Raw genomic sequence first — 17,972 nt, forward strand, 5'->3', positions numbered from 1 at the left:
GTGACGTCACAGTACTGAGCAAAAAGCAGGATGTACAGAGAGAACACAGACAAGAAACAAATACTTATACATTTTAAAAGAAAGATTTTGGGGGGTTAGGCAAGAAAGTCCATTTCTTTTCGAGGCAAATGAGGGGCCCTGGAAAGGGCCTTTGGCTTCTTCTGCTTCTTCTTCTTGTATTTTCTCGAGTTCTTCAGCCATCTTCTAATTTTTCCTAATATTCCTTTCTTCTTCTTTATCTCTGTCTATGGCAGCCAGTCAGGATGGCCTATCGCTCTGAATTTTTCCTGTATTTTGATCCAGTTGTTGTTCAGCCTTTCAAAGTCTTATTTTTTTTATATTGTCTCTTCCTTTCTCTTTTTAGGCCAAGTTTCTTTGATCTTCTTGACTTCTTCTGTCAGCACTGTTCTCATCCTTTCATCTGCTTTTATGAGTTGTCCTAATCCCCACTTCACAAATGACCACTCACTCCATTCCAAGATATCTTCTAGGAAGTACCTGACTCTCGTGACATGATCCAGGGTTTCCTTCAAGCTACCTACTCTTACATAGGGAGGGTCAATGAATCTTCCTAATTTTTTTACTTCATCTTCTATCATGCCCTGGAGAAGATCCATAGCTACTTTGAAACTGGTCACTTGTCACAAAATTCTTAGTACCTTGATACCTCCATTCCTTCTCAAGCCTTTCCACCACATATTTCCCATCCACTATCCAATACCACCAGTCCTTTAGTGGTTAAACAGCTGTATGCTCTTCTTTTTTGCTTTTTTAGTAGAATGGCATGAATGACGAACGTTTTGATTTTTATCTGTAAAGCAGGACGTGAAGGAAAACATCCCTATTTTTCTCTTCTCATATTATATACTATCCAAACATGCGAAGAAGCAAAAACATAACCATAATATACTATCCACACACGGGAAGGATCTAAACTAACCAAAATTATACTATCCACACACGCGAAGAAGCAAATTCAAACCCATAATATACTATCACGACACGGGAAGGAGCTAAATTAACCCAAATTATACTATCCACACACGCGAAAAAGTAAAAAAAAAAAAAGAACATAACCATAATATACTATCCACACACGGGAAGGGGCTAAACTAACCCAAATTCTACTATCCAAACACGCGAACAAGCAAAATCAAACCCATAATATACTATCCACACACGCGAAGAAGCAAAAACATAATGATAATCTAATATTCACATACGGGGAAGAGATAAACAAAACCAAATTCTACGATCCACACACGTGAAGAAGCTAAAAACTAATCATAACCTACTATCACTAAAGGCGAAGAAGCAAAAGTCAACCATAATTTACTATCCACACACGGGAAGGAGCAAAAACATAACCAAATCTACTATCAACAAAAGGAAAGGTGCCATAACTAACCACATTATCTACTATCCACACACGCGAAGAAGCAAAATCTAACTCAAAATCTGCTATCCACACAGAAGGAAAGTTAAAAACACACCCTCTACTATCTACACAAACGTAGGTGAGCGCTTAAAAACATCAATAATCTATTATCCACACACGGAATGTTGCCATAACTAACCACATTATCTACTATCCACACGAGCGATGAAGCAAAATCTAACCCAAAATCTACTATCCACACAGAAGGAAAGTTAAAAACCACACGCTCCACTATCTACACAAACGTACGTGAGTGCTTACAAATCCCAATAATCTACTATCAACACACGGAATAATGCCATAACTAACCACATTATCTACTATCCACACACGCCATGAAGCAAAAACATAACCAAAATCTACTATCCACACACGCGAAGAAGCAAAATCTAACCCAAAATATACTATCCACACAGAAGAAAAGTTAAAAACCACACACTCTACTATCTACACAAACGTACGTGAGCGCTTAAAACCCCCAAAAATATATTATCCACACACGGAATGTTGCCATAACTAACCACATTATCTACTATCCTCACACGCGATGAAGCCAAAACATAACCAAAATATACTATCCACATACGCGAAGAGGCATAAACTTAAGTAAAATCTACTATCCACACACGAGTAGGAGCATAAATTAACCACAAATCTACTATGCACACTCGGGAAGAAGCAGAACCATAACCAAAATCTACTATCCACACAGGCGAAGAGGCAAAAAACAAACACAAATTTACTATCTACACACGCGAAGAAGCAAAAACACTTACCACAAATTACTTTCCACGCAGAGGTGAGGAGCAAAAACAAACCCTAAATATACTATCCACATAGAGGGAAGAAGAAAAAACTATTATATGCTGTTCACAAACCCCAATATATAATATCCACACACGGGAAGGAGAAAAACAAAACCCAAAATATACTATCCACACACGGAAAGGAGAAAAACTAAACCCCTTTATGTACTATCTACACATGGGAAGAAGAAAAAGAAAACTAGTATATACTAAAAATCTCAAACTATACTATCCACACACGGAAGGAGAGAAAACAAACACCAAACGTACTATCAACACAGAGGGGAGGGAAAACAAGCCCCAGATATTCTATCTACACAGAGAGCAGGGAAGAAAACCTAATCCCATATCTACTATCCACACAGAGGTGATAATTAAACAAACAAGCCCCATATATACTATCCACACAGAGGGAAGAAGACACAATAACCCAATATACACTATCCACAAAGAGGGAAGAAGAAAAAACATATTATACTAACCACACAGAGGGACGAGAAAACCATTATATGTTATCAACGCAGAGGAAAAAATAACCCATTATATATACTATTAACACAGACTGAAGAAAATAACCCATTATATACTATCAACATAGTGAAGAAGAAACAGTTTGTTTGAAAGCACCTAAGACCTCACCTACAATGACCAACTCTACCAATCACCCACCCCCACCCCCACACACTCCAAAATCCATTTAACCCACTATTATATAGCGTCAGTTTTAGGAACAATCAAGACACAAAATGATGAATGAACAGACTGACTATTTTACCCATTTGCATGCCTAAAGTGCGTACGTAAAGGAAAACACCCCTTCCATTTCAATTCCAACTCAACAATGACCCAGAGGGATAGAGAGATGTGAAAGAGCACATATTCATGCAGTGACAATAAAAACGAAACATACCATCCTTATTATAAAAGCTCAAAACCAAGAGAAACCTACATTTTCTTTCTGGTCATTTCTCTTTTAGAAATTAGTACGAAATTTCACATCCGGGCCAACGCATCGGCTCAAATTTGTAAATTTTTCCATTTCCATCTCTTCACTGGCAAAAGTTCTTCCTCATCTTTAAGTTCTTCTTCTGAGTCCCTCTCTTTCTCGTCGTATTTATGTTTCTTCTCTTTTCTCTTAGAGCACAATGAAGCCCAGTGTCCATTTTTCCTGACAACGATAACAGGTATCTTGACTTTTGTCTCTCTTTCTTGGACGACGCAGGTATTCTGGAGACAAATGCCCATTTACCTTGCAGATATAGCTAACCTCATCAGCACTTATACACTTTATATGACTCTCATCAAATCAACGACCAGAAGGGTAAGTTTTGTTGCCACTCTCGCCTGTGAATTATGCTTTCTCATGACTCTTAGCAAATATTTGACCAGCAGATCGATCTGTGCTAACTCTCCCGTCTTCTTCATCGTTTGAGAGTTGAATTAATAGTGTTCTGACTCTGAGACACTCTCCCCATATACAGGGACCTGCTGCGTGTGAAACCTAGTAAAATGAAATTTTGCAATAAGACGAAACGATTTCATTGAGAAAGTAAGAGGCAACGATGTGCCGTATCACTTCACACAGGAGCTGAAGTGTTAGCTCAGATCCGTGCCAGCAATCTCGAAGACGACATAAGTGAGCTTGGATCAACGCTCTCCACTTATGCCACAAACCCAAGAGTCTTAATTCAATAGTGTGTAAAACTTAGTCAAATTAATTTTTTTTTATAATGAAGACTAAACGATCTATTTTCCAGGGAGAAAGCAAACACCAAGCGACAATGGTGATTCGTGTCACACACCACTTCAAAATGTGTTTGTAGAGGTTTGTGCTAGCGATTTTGAAGATGATAAAATGATCTCATATTCAAAACTATTTCCATCCATTATAGAATGAAATCGAGAGATTGGGAGAACAACGATGGTAAATCCAGTAGGATTACAGAACCAAAACGACCATTGAAGAAATAAATTTGTTTGGTACATCATGAAGATTATTTTGTACAATCTAGTAGGCCCAAAAGTGACTTGTAGAAAAATTTAGAACGATGACATACACCTACCTACACGGTTACATTAAATGGTTTACGTTAATGGTTGATATTTCTTTGTTATTAAATGTTCGTACAAACGACATGTGTGTAAGCGAAAGCTAACACAAACACGCACGCACACGCAGACTAGTGTTACTGCATTGGGTGACAGTAGAACGGGAAGTACCTTAGTCTGGAGTGGTTTGAGAGATGGACAGATAGACTTGACATTACAGTGGAGAGAGAAAGAAAGATTGGTAAAAAAAAAAACAAACGTAGGACACCATTTTTATTCCGTTATTCTTGCGGTATTATAGGTCAGAGATTATTGGATACAAATTCAGCAGCGATCCGAAAGTAGTAGTTAACCCGCGGAGGCAGACAATGTCATATTTGCGTGATAGTCTTATAAACCACGTTGGAAAATACCATGCTTAGTTGTATGGTCTTTATAACCCACGTTGAAATGTACCATACATAGTTGTATGGTCTTTATAAACCACGTTGAAATTTACCATATATAGTTGTATATACGAGGAGCAGTCACAGTCATAGTATAATTATGGTCTTTAGTAAGCACTTTGAAATGTAACACACGTAGGTGTACCTGCCATTTATCTATGTTCAAACAACCCACGGAAATAAACACACCAACGATCAGTGTCCGTTTATTACCCGAAAGAGGCCCAAGATAAACAAAATGACTACATAAGCAAATCACCTTAAAGAGGTTTGTAAAGTGTCCAACACAATTTCGATTTCTTAAATATAATTCACCTGGATCCCCCGAGGTAACACCATTCAGACTTAAGTGAAACACGTTATCATACCCGTATAGGATTCATCATAAATAGATAGATTTTGACAGTGGACGAGGGCAAATGTCACGATAGCCGATTCGGCTAATGCGTAGCTGCAGAAAAACGTGTCAACGTTGGCAGACGATGGGAATTCGCCACTGCAGAATCCAATCGGACCTTACTTCAGGAACGTGTCCATATAATCTTGACTCGACCGAATATTACTCGACAGCTAATTGCTGAAGCCAAAGGTGCAATGACAATCGTTATCGACAGTTTGGAATATGCATTCAGCACATGGATGTATCAGATGTCCACAGGAGAAATCGTTTCGTACTTTCCTCATATCGATTCCGAATCGTTATCGCGCTTGATAATTTATTGCGCACCAACAATCATTTACCTCTAGGAGGCTGTTTTATTTTCGGATAAATAGCGAGAACATATCATTCGAAAAGTACAGGTCGATAAAATAACTCTAGTTGATCAGATAAAATAGAAAAAAAATATTAAATATTAGTGCGAGGGTGATTTCGGCCAATGGCATCGCCGAAACTGGGTATAATCCTAATTTGTTGTCGAGGCTTATGTCGTTTGATCGTTACTTATTTCATGTTGTGTTTTGGTGCACGACTACATGGCGTGGAATTTCACAGGCTCATTCAACACCAACTCGATCCCAGATGGTAATATAAATACTATCATATCATGTTTATTATACGCTTATGAGAATTCCCAACGAATGAAAGTAAATTGTCAGATAAGTGAACGGTATCACACAGAAGTGAACTTAGCAATAATTTTAAATCATCTGCGTATCAATAGCATGTGACAGATATAAAGTTAAACCTAAGACAGACATGACAATGCAACGCGGACGCAAGAGTGGACACAATTATAAAAATTGTGTACAATTAATTATGACTGTTAATGCGTACACCACCATTGACCTTATAATCTCGTCAGGAATATTAAGCGCAGGTGTGACTTTCACAGACACAATCTCACGATCGAGATTACAATTTGTTAATCTAGCGGCAAGCATCAATTCCAAGATCCCATTCGCAGTGTTCGTGAAATATGACAGCAATAATTCAAGCGCACTGCGTAACAGCTACAAAAGAAACTAGATTTTTACATAGGAAAAAGACTACCTATGATTCCCACGTTGTGCATTTAATATACGCAGATGCCCTTGTGACGAATGAATCTTTGTCCGATAAACTGCCACCGGAAACGACTCCGCATCCAGCATTGTCGGCACAGGTCGCGCTAAGAAGACAGTCGTGGTCACCAGTGCCACAGTCGCCGCCAACAAGGGTGTCACACGGTTTAGTTATGATACAGATATTGCCTCGTTAAAATATATTACCATCGTCATTGGCGCAGCAACCGCATTTATAATTTTGTCGATTTAATGTCGTCATGGTGGTTTATCTCTGTAATATTTCCACGCAGTTTCTCCTTCCGTGGTCGCTATGATTAACGCCACGACTGCATTACCCGCGACTATTCCGAAAACCACACCGGCCATTGTAAAAATTTGACCCCATAGTTTCAATTATACCTGGACGACCTCTCTTGGCAACCAAAATAAGAGCTTGTTTACCATGATTGGACGTTTTCCCACGCATATAGTTACCGTGCAGTTCCTGATGATGTAGGTGCAGGTGGTACAGGTGCCTGGGATGAAATAGTTGGTGCCGAGGCCTAGGCATGTACTGCTGGTGACGTTTTGGTTCTTTTTGTGGCTAGTGCCATTTCAGCGATATTTTCACAGGTAGAATTCCTATTACGGTCGAGATGAAACTGACTACCGCTATTCCCTCTGAGACATATGTTCTCGTGAACAAAATATAGTCGGGATACGTTCCCGCAGAGGCTCGTAATCCATGGCATATCTTTCTGCTAATGTATCATATAGTGGAATTATACCTGCTCGAAAGTGGCATTGATGTCTATAACTTCTTCTATACAATCTCGTTCCACTTCCATTTCCTCAAGATTCAATCCACGGTTTTCAAGAACTGCCGTTTCATCTGTGGTAATTGACTTCGCAGGATTTCACTTCGCAGGTCCGCCGACAAAAATATATTACGTGCAGTTCCCTTAACATAAACATATCCGCGATACCTCTAACAGATAAACAGTCCAACTCATCGACGGAAAATCAGCATAACTTGTAATAGTGTCGCCGACAAACCCTGATATATTCACGGAATCGGCTGTCATTATTTTGGACTAATGATATGAATGCGTGTATGTGCGTTTTTCTTGTCTCATATTACTCAGGAAATAAGACACAAAACTCTTCCACGACGGCCCGATCTTAACTTGCAGGTTTTTTTGTGTTTTTTTCCGGACAACAACTGTGGTTTTCTGCTTTCCAACACTACTATCTACAACTGTTCCCCGATCTGAGTATGAAATATAAATTTCAGCTGAAATATGTACATAATTTACAAAATTTCTGAAAATTTGAGGTTCAGTGTCGCGATTAAATTAGTATTATCCAGTAAATTGATTTCACTTTGTATAGGAGCCTTTTTTATAACCATGCAATATTTGTAATATGTATATTATAAGCATACGGATGCATATGAAAGTAAACTATTGACTTGAAATCTACTGAGCAACTTTTGTTTCCATTTCATCCCTTTAAACTCTAGTACTACCCTTGCTGGATCGAGGAGACTCTGTCTATCCGAATCAGTGTCCATAGTAATGTCCACTCTGGGATATTCTCGGAATATTACCACTTCAGGCATGGGGTCTTCTAATAAACGTTGTTCTGATGCTATCTACGCCATGTGTGCGCTTATCACAAACATTTCACTTAAGCGTCTACGAGATGTAAAAAATATCACAATGCGTTTGAATCCGTGTAGAATATCCAAACTTTACTATCACTCATCTACTAGCGGAGACTGGGCTTCGTGTACATACGGGTTCCCCATTGCACTGATTAATCGCTTGATAAATAAATAAAAATAAAACAAGACAAATGCACAATGTCAGTCGTTACAGTAACTTGCTCCACGGTGACTGGTTGTCGATGTTCCGGTGAAAGTGAATTTGCGTGTAATATTTTCAAGGACGATTGTATAAATAAGTATGACGTTCACGACTGGCAATATAAATCGCTAAAGACACGATATAGATTCCCAGATACATGTTATAGATATCAATCAATGAAATGTTGCCACTGTTAGAACAAAGTTTAACGTCGGCTTTTGAGGATACCACATAAATACTAATACTCATAATATTACTTAGATTCGTGTCAATCGTAATGTAGTCTCATTGCTGACATTTACGTCAAGACACGCAAAAATCAGTGTGTGGGTAATTACACAAAAGACAACTCGGTGTCCAAATATTTTCAAGAACAAACATCATTCGTGGTTATGTTTAACCTGAAAGATTAAAATTCCTTTGATAATGCAATACTTGAAAATTATGTGGTTTTGGTGTAATAGAGTAATATGACCCACATTGAGACACCTGTCAAGTGATCTTGCTATTAAAGTTGGTCCTATAATAGTTACGCTTTGTGCTAGATAACTTACGTGGCAACATCTTAAATCATCTGATGCTCATAAATGGATGAGATTCCGCGAGAAACACTAACGACATTGCTAACGTTACCGCCGCCGACGACGCTAGCACCACGGACACCAACACCATACGCAAAACATAAGAAGAAAGTAGCAACGCCGATGCCGACACTGCTATAAAATATAATGTTCATCGCGGAATATAAAATACCTGTCGTCGCAGCGTTTACAATTAATGTAGTTGTTGTGCACTAAAATTATTGTTAACGATTACCGCGCGTGAGCAACGTCAAAGTCACTTTTCCACCGATACTTCTCCAATGCCGCGATAACCAATTAGGTACTATCCTGATATGCATTAACCGATCGAGTTAACTAATGTAAAACTAAGCAAGCGAAAACACAAATAGAGATTAAGAGAAGAAACACTATCTGGTGTACTAAATTGACTGGTATATTTTCTCCCATAGTCGAAAATGGTGCAGGTTCTGCTGACCGTATTCGTGGCCAGAACTATATTCAATGTCACAACTGACCCTGAACAATATGATATTGAGATCATTGGTGGTAGTTAGGGATTATATATTGGACTATATGATATTTTCCTTGTGTGATATTACTCCGCTGGTTTTATAAACCACTCACGCGGTAATCTCGTGATAACTGTTGTCGTGGTTGGTGATAACAACTGAAGATAAGGCAACAATCTAACGACAACTTTTGAAGTGTGTTTACACCGGAAGAGCAAATATAATCCACGTCATTTTGAGATGAGCGTTAGTCCGAACAGACGTCGGTCAGGACCAAATGGATGTCAATGATATATTCGGGAGTGTGGTGATAGCGACTGCCACGATGACACAAGATTTATACAATAAACAATACAATCGACTTATTCAAAGATATACTTAATTGTGCCATTGTGGTACAAAAGCAAATTCAAAACTATTGGCACATCAGCATATTAAATGTTATTGTAAATCATCACTTAATGGACTATTGGTATGTCAGCTTATTCAAGACTTTTGAAACATTCGAAACCATTCTATACTTATGGAGCAGTGATAGGACATTTGGGATTATTTAGAATATAAATCACAAGACTGTCAGGTGTGAATTTTCACATTTGTGGTCACAAGAAATGAATTGTCATTTGCATATTCCTTGTTTAACTTGTTTATCTTATTTAGTTCGAGATCTAGAATCGTAACAACAGTAATGAAAAGATTTTCAAGATGGATGTCATTGTGTCATACTTCATATTAGAATGACACCATTTCTAGTTAGTACGTATATCATGCACATCGTACGAAAGCCTTTAGGGAAAGCACAATGTGGACTTAAACAAATGCAGAATAAGTTGTTGTTGTTGCTGTTGTTGTTGTTGTAGGGTTTAAAGCCATTTTCAGCACACGATAGGCTATACATGGCGGCCAGTATTAATGGTGGAGGAAGAACCCGATAAAATCACGGAAAGAACCACCTACCCACGAGAAGCTACTGGCAAGCTTTCTCACAAGCTTTGGCCGAATCCGAGACTCGAACCCACGCAGACATAGGTGAGATGGCAGTGATCCGTAACGGAGAGTGCTTTAGACCACTCGGCCACTAGCGCAGAATAAGTAGTTATACTGAACATGCCAAGATGGGCATTATTTGTATTTACGACCAGGTAAACATAAAAATAAGTTTTTCAGAGCAATCTCCCTGCTGATATAACTATTTATTCAGGTGAAATATTGATAACAAGATTTTCAGGTTGGCCACAGTGACAAATATATTCGATGTCTAAATGACACCGTTAGGACCAAATTATGTTCATACGATCATCCATTCAGGAGGAATGGTTATAACACAAATGTTGATGATAGCCAATGTTTTGTATTTTAGAAGGTGTAGCAACAACAACAAAAAACTCCTTGTCCTGACTGACGGACTAGAAGATCTAATGCATACATTTGGACTACCTCCGACTTTTTTTTCAGCGGGAAATGAAGCACACATTTATATATAAGACACGTTGCCATGAAGGGTAAGGGATAGAAAGTGCGTAGTTGACGATGTTCTGTAGTATGTTTTGGACACTATTTAATATCTATCAAACCCAATACGTTTCATACAATTTACCATTTATAGAGTAATTATGGTCACCAATTTGAGTTTCGCCTGATGTATTTTGAAACACAATTGAAACCAGGATGGCTAGACATGCTGTACATTTGAACAGAATTTTGTAACTATAATTCCTTTTAATGTTTTTTGGTGCTTGAAAACAATTATAACCTGGACAACAACTAAGATTAGAAAAGTCAACCTTTCCTTGTTGTGACAACAGTGGGATTATGTCATACTCAGGCTACGCATCGCGAATGTTTTGTTGAATACGAAAAGAAAGAGTTGCCCTCATTTCTAAAATTGTATTCCGCATTTGGAAATACGTTTTATGATTGCATTTTCATTCTTGTGACCTTGAACTGTGAGATATAACTGAAAATATTAGTGAAGGTATATATTTTGAAAAAGAGCAACCACTTAGCATCTCAAATCTTGTACAGTAATTGGCCAAGCAGTCAATAAGGAACCAGGATGGACAGCTGGGTGGATAATGTCAGATTATAATAGGCACATCTTGAAACAAACGTAATATTCATTAGTCCATAAAAGTGTTCGTTTGTACGTGTTTGCTGAAAGAAGGATGCTACGTATTGTTTCCTAAGAATGCAATACATTCACGATATAGGAAACTATATGAACTAGACAAGGCTTTGAAAATAATCTTTCTTTGGTAAGTGATAAACGATGAAAGCAACTATTCTTTTACTTACTCTTTCTTTTTTCTCTCTTTCTTCCTGAAAGAATATAATAAATATGATATTAGACAAAGTGCCACAAATTCCAATTAATTGCTCTCAAAAGAGGGTGTAGACACGCATGCACACATTAGCAAATGGACATGCTGTGTAAGTCACAAATTGCAAGCCATTACATGAAAGAGAGTAATCAAAAAAAGTTGTCGATTGAGAAGATTTACTGTAAGGCTTGTGCCGTACATAAATCTAAATTTCAACATTCCTGTCTTTTCTTTATCCTGAAGCGATATAAATTAACAAGCTGTTAGGGTTTTTGCTATTTAGTACTTCTAAATTTTTGGGCACAATGTTAGGTGCGCTGCTGGTTGCAAGAACAAAATAATACTGCAGACAGCCCATCATGAATGCTCCACTCTCTGTGTGCAATTTGCATTTTGTTCTTGTTTCACTTCGTTAGCCACCAAACTGTGCATATAATTGTATCAAATCACTCATCTCTCGATGTTCATGTGGACTGATACAAGTAAAACGTACCGTGGCCACTCCTAAGAAGTATTCTGGTACAAACCCTATCGCAATATTAGATTTCTTCAGAAGTGGCAAAAACAAGAATTTCAAGTTGGACATATTGGTGTCCATTTTTTACCTCAGATGGGCCCCATTTTCTTCATCAGAAGTATCAAAGTAAAAATCTCCTGCTGACATCACGATCCATTCAGCGGAAGCGACGATATGATACAAAAATGACAAGCATTTCCGTAACTTCCGTTATCAGTATTATATTCTATTTTTCCCGTCTAATACGCGGTTACAATAATACTTTAAAGACTCATTTATTCGTGTAATATCTGTTTCGGTGAATACTTTAGCCTCGATCAAAAGAAGTTTCAACCCGATTCGTTTTATTAATTCATTTTTTTTAATTTATTCTTTTTGTTTTGTTTTTTGTTTTAGAATTTATCTCTAAATGTCTTAGTTATGTCTAATATCCTTCTGTATTACATACACATTTGATCTTGAATGGGTACTATGTTATTGGATACATCTGTTCAATCTGTGTTTCAGCATCGCACACCTAGAATGTTATTGCGCATCCAGCCTAGAAATAATTTTGACACTTGTAATGATCAATAATAGCCAACTGATAAAATACTGGTAATATTTCATTGCTATTAATTATAAAACTATTGTGTGTAATTTCCTTTTTTTTCTTCAAATCAGTGACGGGTTGGAGTATGCTGTTGTGGTGCATAAAGCATCTGCTGAAAATTGCCAATTTTGCCCCTGGGGCCTAATGAGGGATACCGTAAATGGCGATTAGGATTTTCTAGGAAGTTCACAGTATCTACCACCAAGAAATTATACTTGAGGTTATCAACAACATTTTGAACATAATGCTTTATGATGAGGTTTTAGATAAAGTTGGCGTGCAATGTGACACCTAACATAACAGATAAGGATCATTCAATTACTTTGCAGATGAAATCGTATACAGGATTGGAATCATAAAAGACAGTATCAGATTAAAAATAGAAATCTAAAACAATTATAAAAATTTGGCTACGCGAGATTTCAGTATGAAAATAATACAATATAAAAAATAAAAAATAAAAATGGTTATGACGCAAGTTTCGAACTTGTGCCCTCTTGTTTGGCAGATGGGAGCCATAAAACAAAGTTCAACATGAAAATAAAAAAAGATTTTTAAAAAAATGCAAAAATGGAACCACGAGGTAAAATGACAGTCTCAATAAAAACGATTAAAAAAAATATTTAAAAAAATAAAAGAAAACTTGGATGCCGCGAGTTTCTAACTATACATTAAACAACATTTATAAACTAACATATTAGGATGCCACGAGTTTCGAACACAGGATCTCATGTTTGGCAGACGTTAGCCATAGGAGAAAGTTTCAAGAGTTAAAAAAAATGGGATGCCACGAGTTTTCAACTCGCGAGTTCTTGTGAACATTTCCACATAAATATCAAAACGTAAAAAATAACACACAAAATTGGAATGCGTGAGTTTAAAAGAAAGCTGAAACGAAAATATTGTAAAAAATGGGACCCCGGTATATCAAACGTAAATGAAACATAAAAAGGTTGGGATGCGCGTGGTAAAAAGAATGTTTCAATATAGAAAAAGAAAAGTTTAAAAAATAACAAATTAGGATGCCACGAGTTTCGAACTCGTGACCTTGTGTTTGGCAGATTTTAGTCATAAAGGAAAGTTTCAATATAATAAACAAAAATGGGATTCCGCGAGTTTCGAACTCGCGACATTTTGCGTGGCACACGTTCAGCAAGAAACAACGTTTCAACGTATAAGTAAACATGTAAGAAAAATATAATATAAAAAATTGGGATGAGCAAGATTAAAATAAATTTACCAACAATGTTTTTAAAATAAAAAAAATATAACCAGATTGGAAACAAATTATGATGACCGTGACCTCTTGTTTGGCAGACGGGCGTCATAAAAGAAAGTTCCAACATAAAAATAAAAAGGATCAACAAAAGGCAAATTACAAAAATTGGACGAGCTAGTTGAAAAGAAACTTGCAACATGAAATAAAAGAAAAGAACAAAAATAGAAAAAAAAGAGATGTACGAGTTTAAAAGAAGAACATAAAAAGTAAAAAAGTAAAAAAACAATATAAAATAAAAATTCAGATGCCACGACTTTTGAACTCTCTACCTCCTTTTTGGTAATCCGGACACACAGACACATGTGGGTGTTTATATATACGATTGCAGTTGTCGATTGAAGATAGTCAGGAAACCAATAGTTAATATTATGGAGACGGTGGTTCAGGACTTGGACGCCATTTTCGTTTAATTTTTGTGTTGCTTTTGATGATAGCTTGCACCATTGTGGAGATTATGAATAATCGGCTTTCTGGTCCATTTTATGCAGATTTTAAGCAATTAATAATGTCTTGACTGTAAACATGTTATCGGCAACATTCACCTCTAGAAAATGTAATGAAAAATGAAAACTAACTGGTACAAAATTGCTGTGCACATTTTCAATATGTTTTTAATATTTATACCTACACACATTTTGTTCTCAGAATGCCTCCATTTACATAAACAGTACATTGAGTTTAGTCTATATTAATCTTGAAACCTGTTTCTACACAACTTGAATTTCTAGATTTGTGAAAATATCTGTACAATTTGAAAATATCAGCATCAGTCAGTATAGTAAATTGTCAATTATGGTAACTATTTTATATATGGGAATCGAATAACTGTCAAATTCAACATTAAATGACTTATAATGCAATTGTTTCTGTGTTCTATGTTGCCAGGATAAATTGTTTATCATGCCGATCAACGTTGACACGTACACAACGACTATTATGCTGCATGATGACTTTTTCTTCGATACCCTAAACATTCATAACACCATGAGTGATCTATCGAATAAAACGGCTTGACAAGTCAGGTTTGCTTAAGTATTTAAAGGCCAGCGTTTGAAGACTTAAACAGGTTAATATGGGAGAGTACCCCTTTGGAAAGCAGGATTGAGCTTCATATATTATCTCCCTTTCAACTGTCCATGCTGTCAGTCTTTTTATTCAAGATAACACGGACGTTCTTGTTTAGCACAACGATGCGTGGAAACCTTGATAATTGTTGGGATCATTTAATACAGCTATTGTTTGGGGGGTGACAGATAATAGTTGTTACCCCCACACCGATGCCATATTGAAATACAGAATTAGACAAATGGGTCAATATTGGAGTGGTTTCTGTCACAGTGTATTTTAATATCTCATTGAACATACTCCAAAATAATTACGTATAGTATTAACGCTTTAAAGTAACTCGACATATTCATTGGAATATTATTACTGCACAACAAATTGCTTGATATAGATATAAACTCATTGCTCCTTATTAAATTTCCCTATGTCTTAATTGGTCACATAACGACAAAAACAGTGCAGACGTGGGGTCTTCTTGTGGGCTTTATTTTTGATCCGGGGAATTGACCATATATAAAACTGTAGTATTTCTTGCCATGAACTATCTCAAGTGAAAAGTATATATTAGAACAGACACAAGCGTGTTGCTTCCAAGACTATGTTTCTTACAGTGACTCTAAGCAATCCGCAAAGCGGGTTCTTAACAGCGCATGCGTATACAAGTTGGAGAAAGATGTACACACGATGTAGATTGTATTGTCTATTTCAATAACACATTTCCCTTTTTTTAACAAAATTAAATAAAGTTGTTTTATTTTTAAGGTAACATACAAAACAAGGCAACAAAATCTACATAATTCTGTAGAAATAGTTATTTTCAATGATAAAGATTCGACGTGAATATATCACATAATAATACTGAATACGCAAGTAATGTCCAAAATATATTGAATGGGTTAATAATGTTGTTCATAGGCATCTTAGATAACCATTAACGTTTTGTTTCTATACCCTAAACAATCATCCTGCTTGACATGTACTTGTCAGTTGTTAACAGTCTCCGTCGTTCCACATAAACGCCACTCGTGGGCATGTAAACATTTACAGTCAAGTTTCAGTTCAGTTCTCTATCTGTAATCATCGGTACTACTTAATCAATTCATAATTTACATATAGCTTGTCAGGTTTCACATCTCTTCAAGACAGTGTTATATCTGGGACGTTTGACTTCAACGTCTTAGCTCCTGATTATTGGATAGTGTTATTGAAATGGGGTTATCTAGGGAAAACTGTTTAAAATGGAGTATTTACATATTCCTGCTCGGGGTCAGCCAATAAGCGAGCAGTAAGTGGGGTCACATCTGACAAATTCTCCATGCTTTATTAAGTAACCTTCGATTTTGGCGGTAAACATCACCATTCCCACTTTGTACAGAATATAACCTGCCGTTGTGAACTCTTATATCTTTGGCAGGTTTCCATACTTTGCCAAATAGAACTCTCACAAAATCATTTACAGAAAGGGGTTTAAGTAATTTTGCTGAATTGTCAAAGTACTGTTCTTATTTTGATTTCGAATGCTGCATTTTCTTTTGAACAATAGTTGGGTAATCGGTCTGTGGTTTGAGAAGGTTTAAGTGAATTTTTTAGGATGAAAATTGCGGTCCATTGTCGCTGACACAGACATCTAAAATATCGTTTTGTGACGTGTACTTTCAATTTCCTGATAATAGTGACACTTGTGAGTCAGACAAAAAGTCTATCTAAAACAATCGACTGTTATAATCAACAGTCATGAGATTTAAAAAAATTCCATCGAACGCAAACAGGTCAGTACCATTTTTTTGTATATGGCCTTTGTGGGATGTCATGTGGGATTAAAGGCTCTTTAACATTGGAATCGTGGTGAGTGAGACATACCGAGCATTTTCATACACCTTCTGTGATTTTATTGGACATTACTGGTCAAACGATGATATCTTTCGCACGTTTTTAATGCCCTGTTTATTTCCAGATGACCAGTGGGCACACGTGGTATCATCTCCTGCCGGAAACCTTTAGGTACAATTAACTTTTGACCTGTGAAAATTAAGTCATCTTCTACAGATAGCTCATCCCTGTGAGTCCACAACTTCTGCACATCTGGACTGCAGTCAGCGCGTGAACTAGACCATCCCTGATTTATAGTCTTTATCAAAGTTTGCATTTGTGGGTCAAGTTTGATAACGCTCTTCAGACCTTCTAACCGTCGATCTGTGACAAACAAGTGTTGTTTGATCGTATATACGTGAAGGTCGAGTCCTTAGATCAATTTTGGGTATGTGTCAGGAAGTGACTGTCTTGATTAATAACTAATGGGCAAATCTTTCCCTCGCACATTATGCACTTTAATATCGTACTGCTGAAGCTGCAACATCATGTGCTGAAGAGATGGAGGGGCTGCTGAAAGGGACTTCCTCATGATCGACTATATCGGCTTGTTATCTAAGTGCACCCTAACTGGTATAGCAAAAACAATTGATGAAAACGGTTACAGACAAATAGTATTGCCAGCATTTATTTTTCTATCTGAGCATACCCTATTTTAGTTTGTGTTAGGATTTTGAATGCGAATGCTATGGGGTAACCGTCTTTCATAATGCATGCCCAATCCCAAATTTGGAAGCGTCTAATTCGAGCGTTAATGGCTTGGTCGAGTCAAAGTAAACCAGCACAGGGTGTCGCGTAATTATATTCTTGACCTTTTGAAATGCCTTCATCTAAGGTTCTTACCATAAAATGTCCACGTCTTTCTTCAAGATGGCGCGTAAAAAGCTTGTAATCTCTGTTAAATTTTGGCGTTAACCATTCCTAATAGGTTTTCTAATTTGGACCTCGTTTCCGGAGCATCAAGTTTAAGAATAGCTTCAGCCTTGTTTTGATTCGGTTTTAAACCTGACGAGTTTATTGCATTACTAAAGAAAGATACTTACGTTACGCCTATTACGCATTTGTCTGGGCTGAGACGCATACCCTCTGAACGTGCACTTACACGTGTCAACATGTCATGTTCCTTGCGAAAGCAGCCACCCACCAATATGTCCTCTACCATACA

The 17,972-nt window shown here is 37.1% G+C and overlaps 1 protein-coding gene across 1 annotated transcript in view; it reads right to left on the reverse strand.

Moving 5' to 3' along the window:
• The window catches only part of LOC149784195 (E3 ubiquitin-protein ligase TRIM33-like), a 68,327-nt gene that overhangs the window by 42,418 nt on the left and 7,937 nt on the right, over positions 1 to 17,972 (reverse strand). Inside the window, exon 3 of the mRNA XM_089932268.1 lies at positions 11,460 to 11,483. Within this exon, the coding sequence (XP_089788394.1) occupies positions 11,460 to 11,483 (24 nt within the window). The remainder of the gene's footprint in view (positions 1 to 11,459; positions 11,484 to 17,972) is intronic.

The sequence above is a fragment of the Sinohyriopsis cumingii genome, chromosome 14 (genome assembly GCF_028554795.1).
Source record: "Sinohyriopsis cumingii isolate HCF-2022 chromosome 14, ASM2855479v2, whole genome shotgun sequence".
Lineage (NCBI taxonomy): Eukaryota > Metazoa > Mollusca > Bivalvia > Unionida > Unionidae > Sinohyriopsis > Sinohyriopsis cumingii.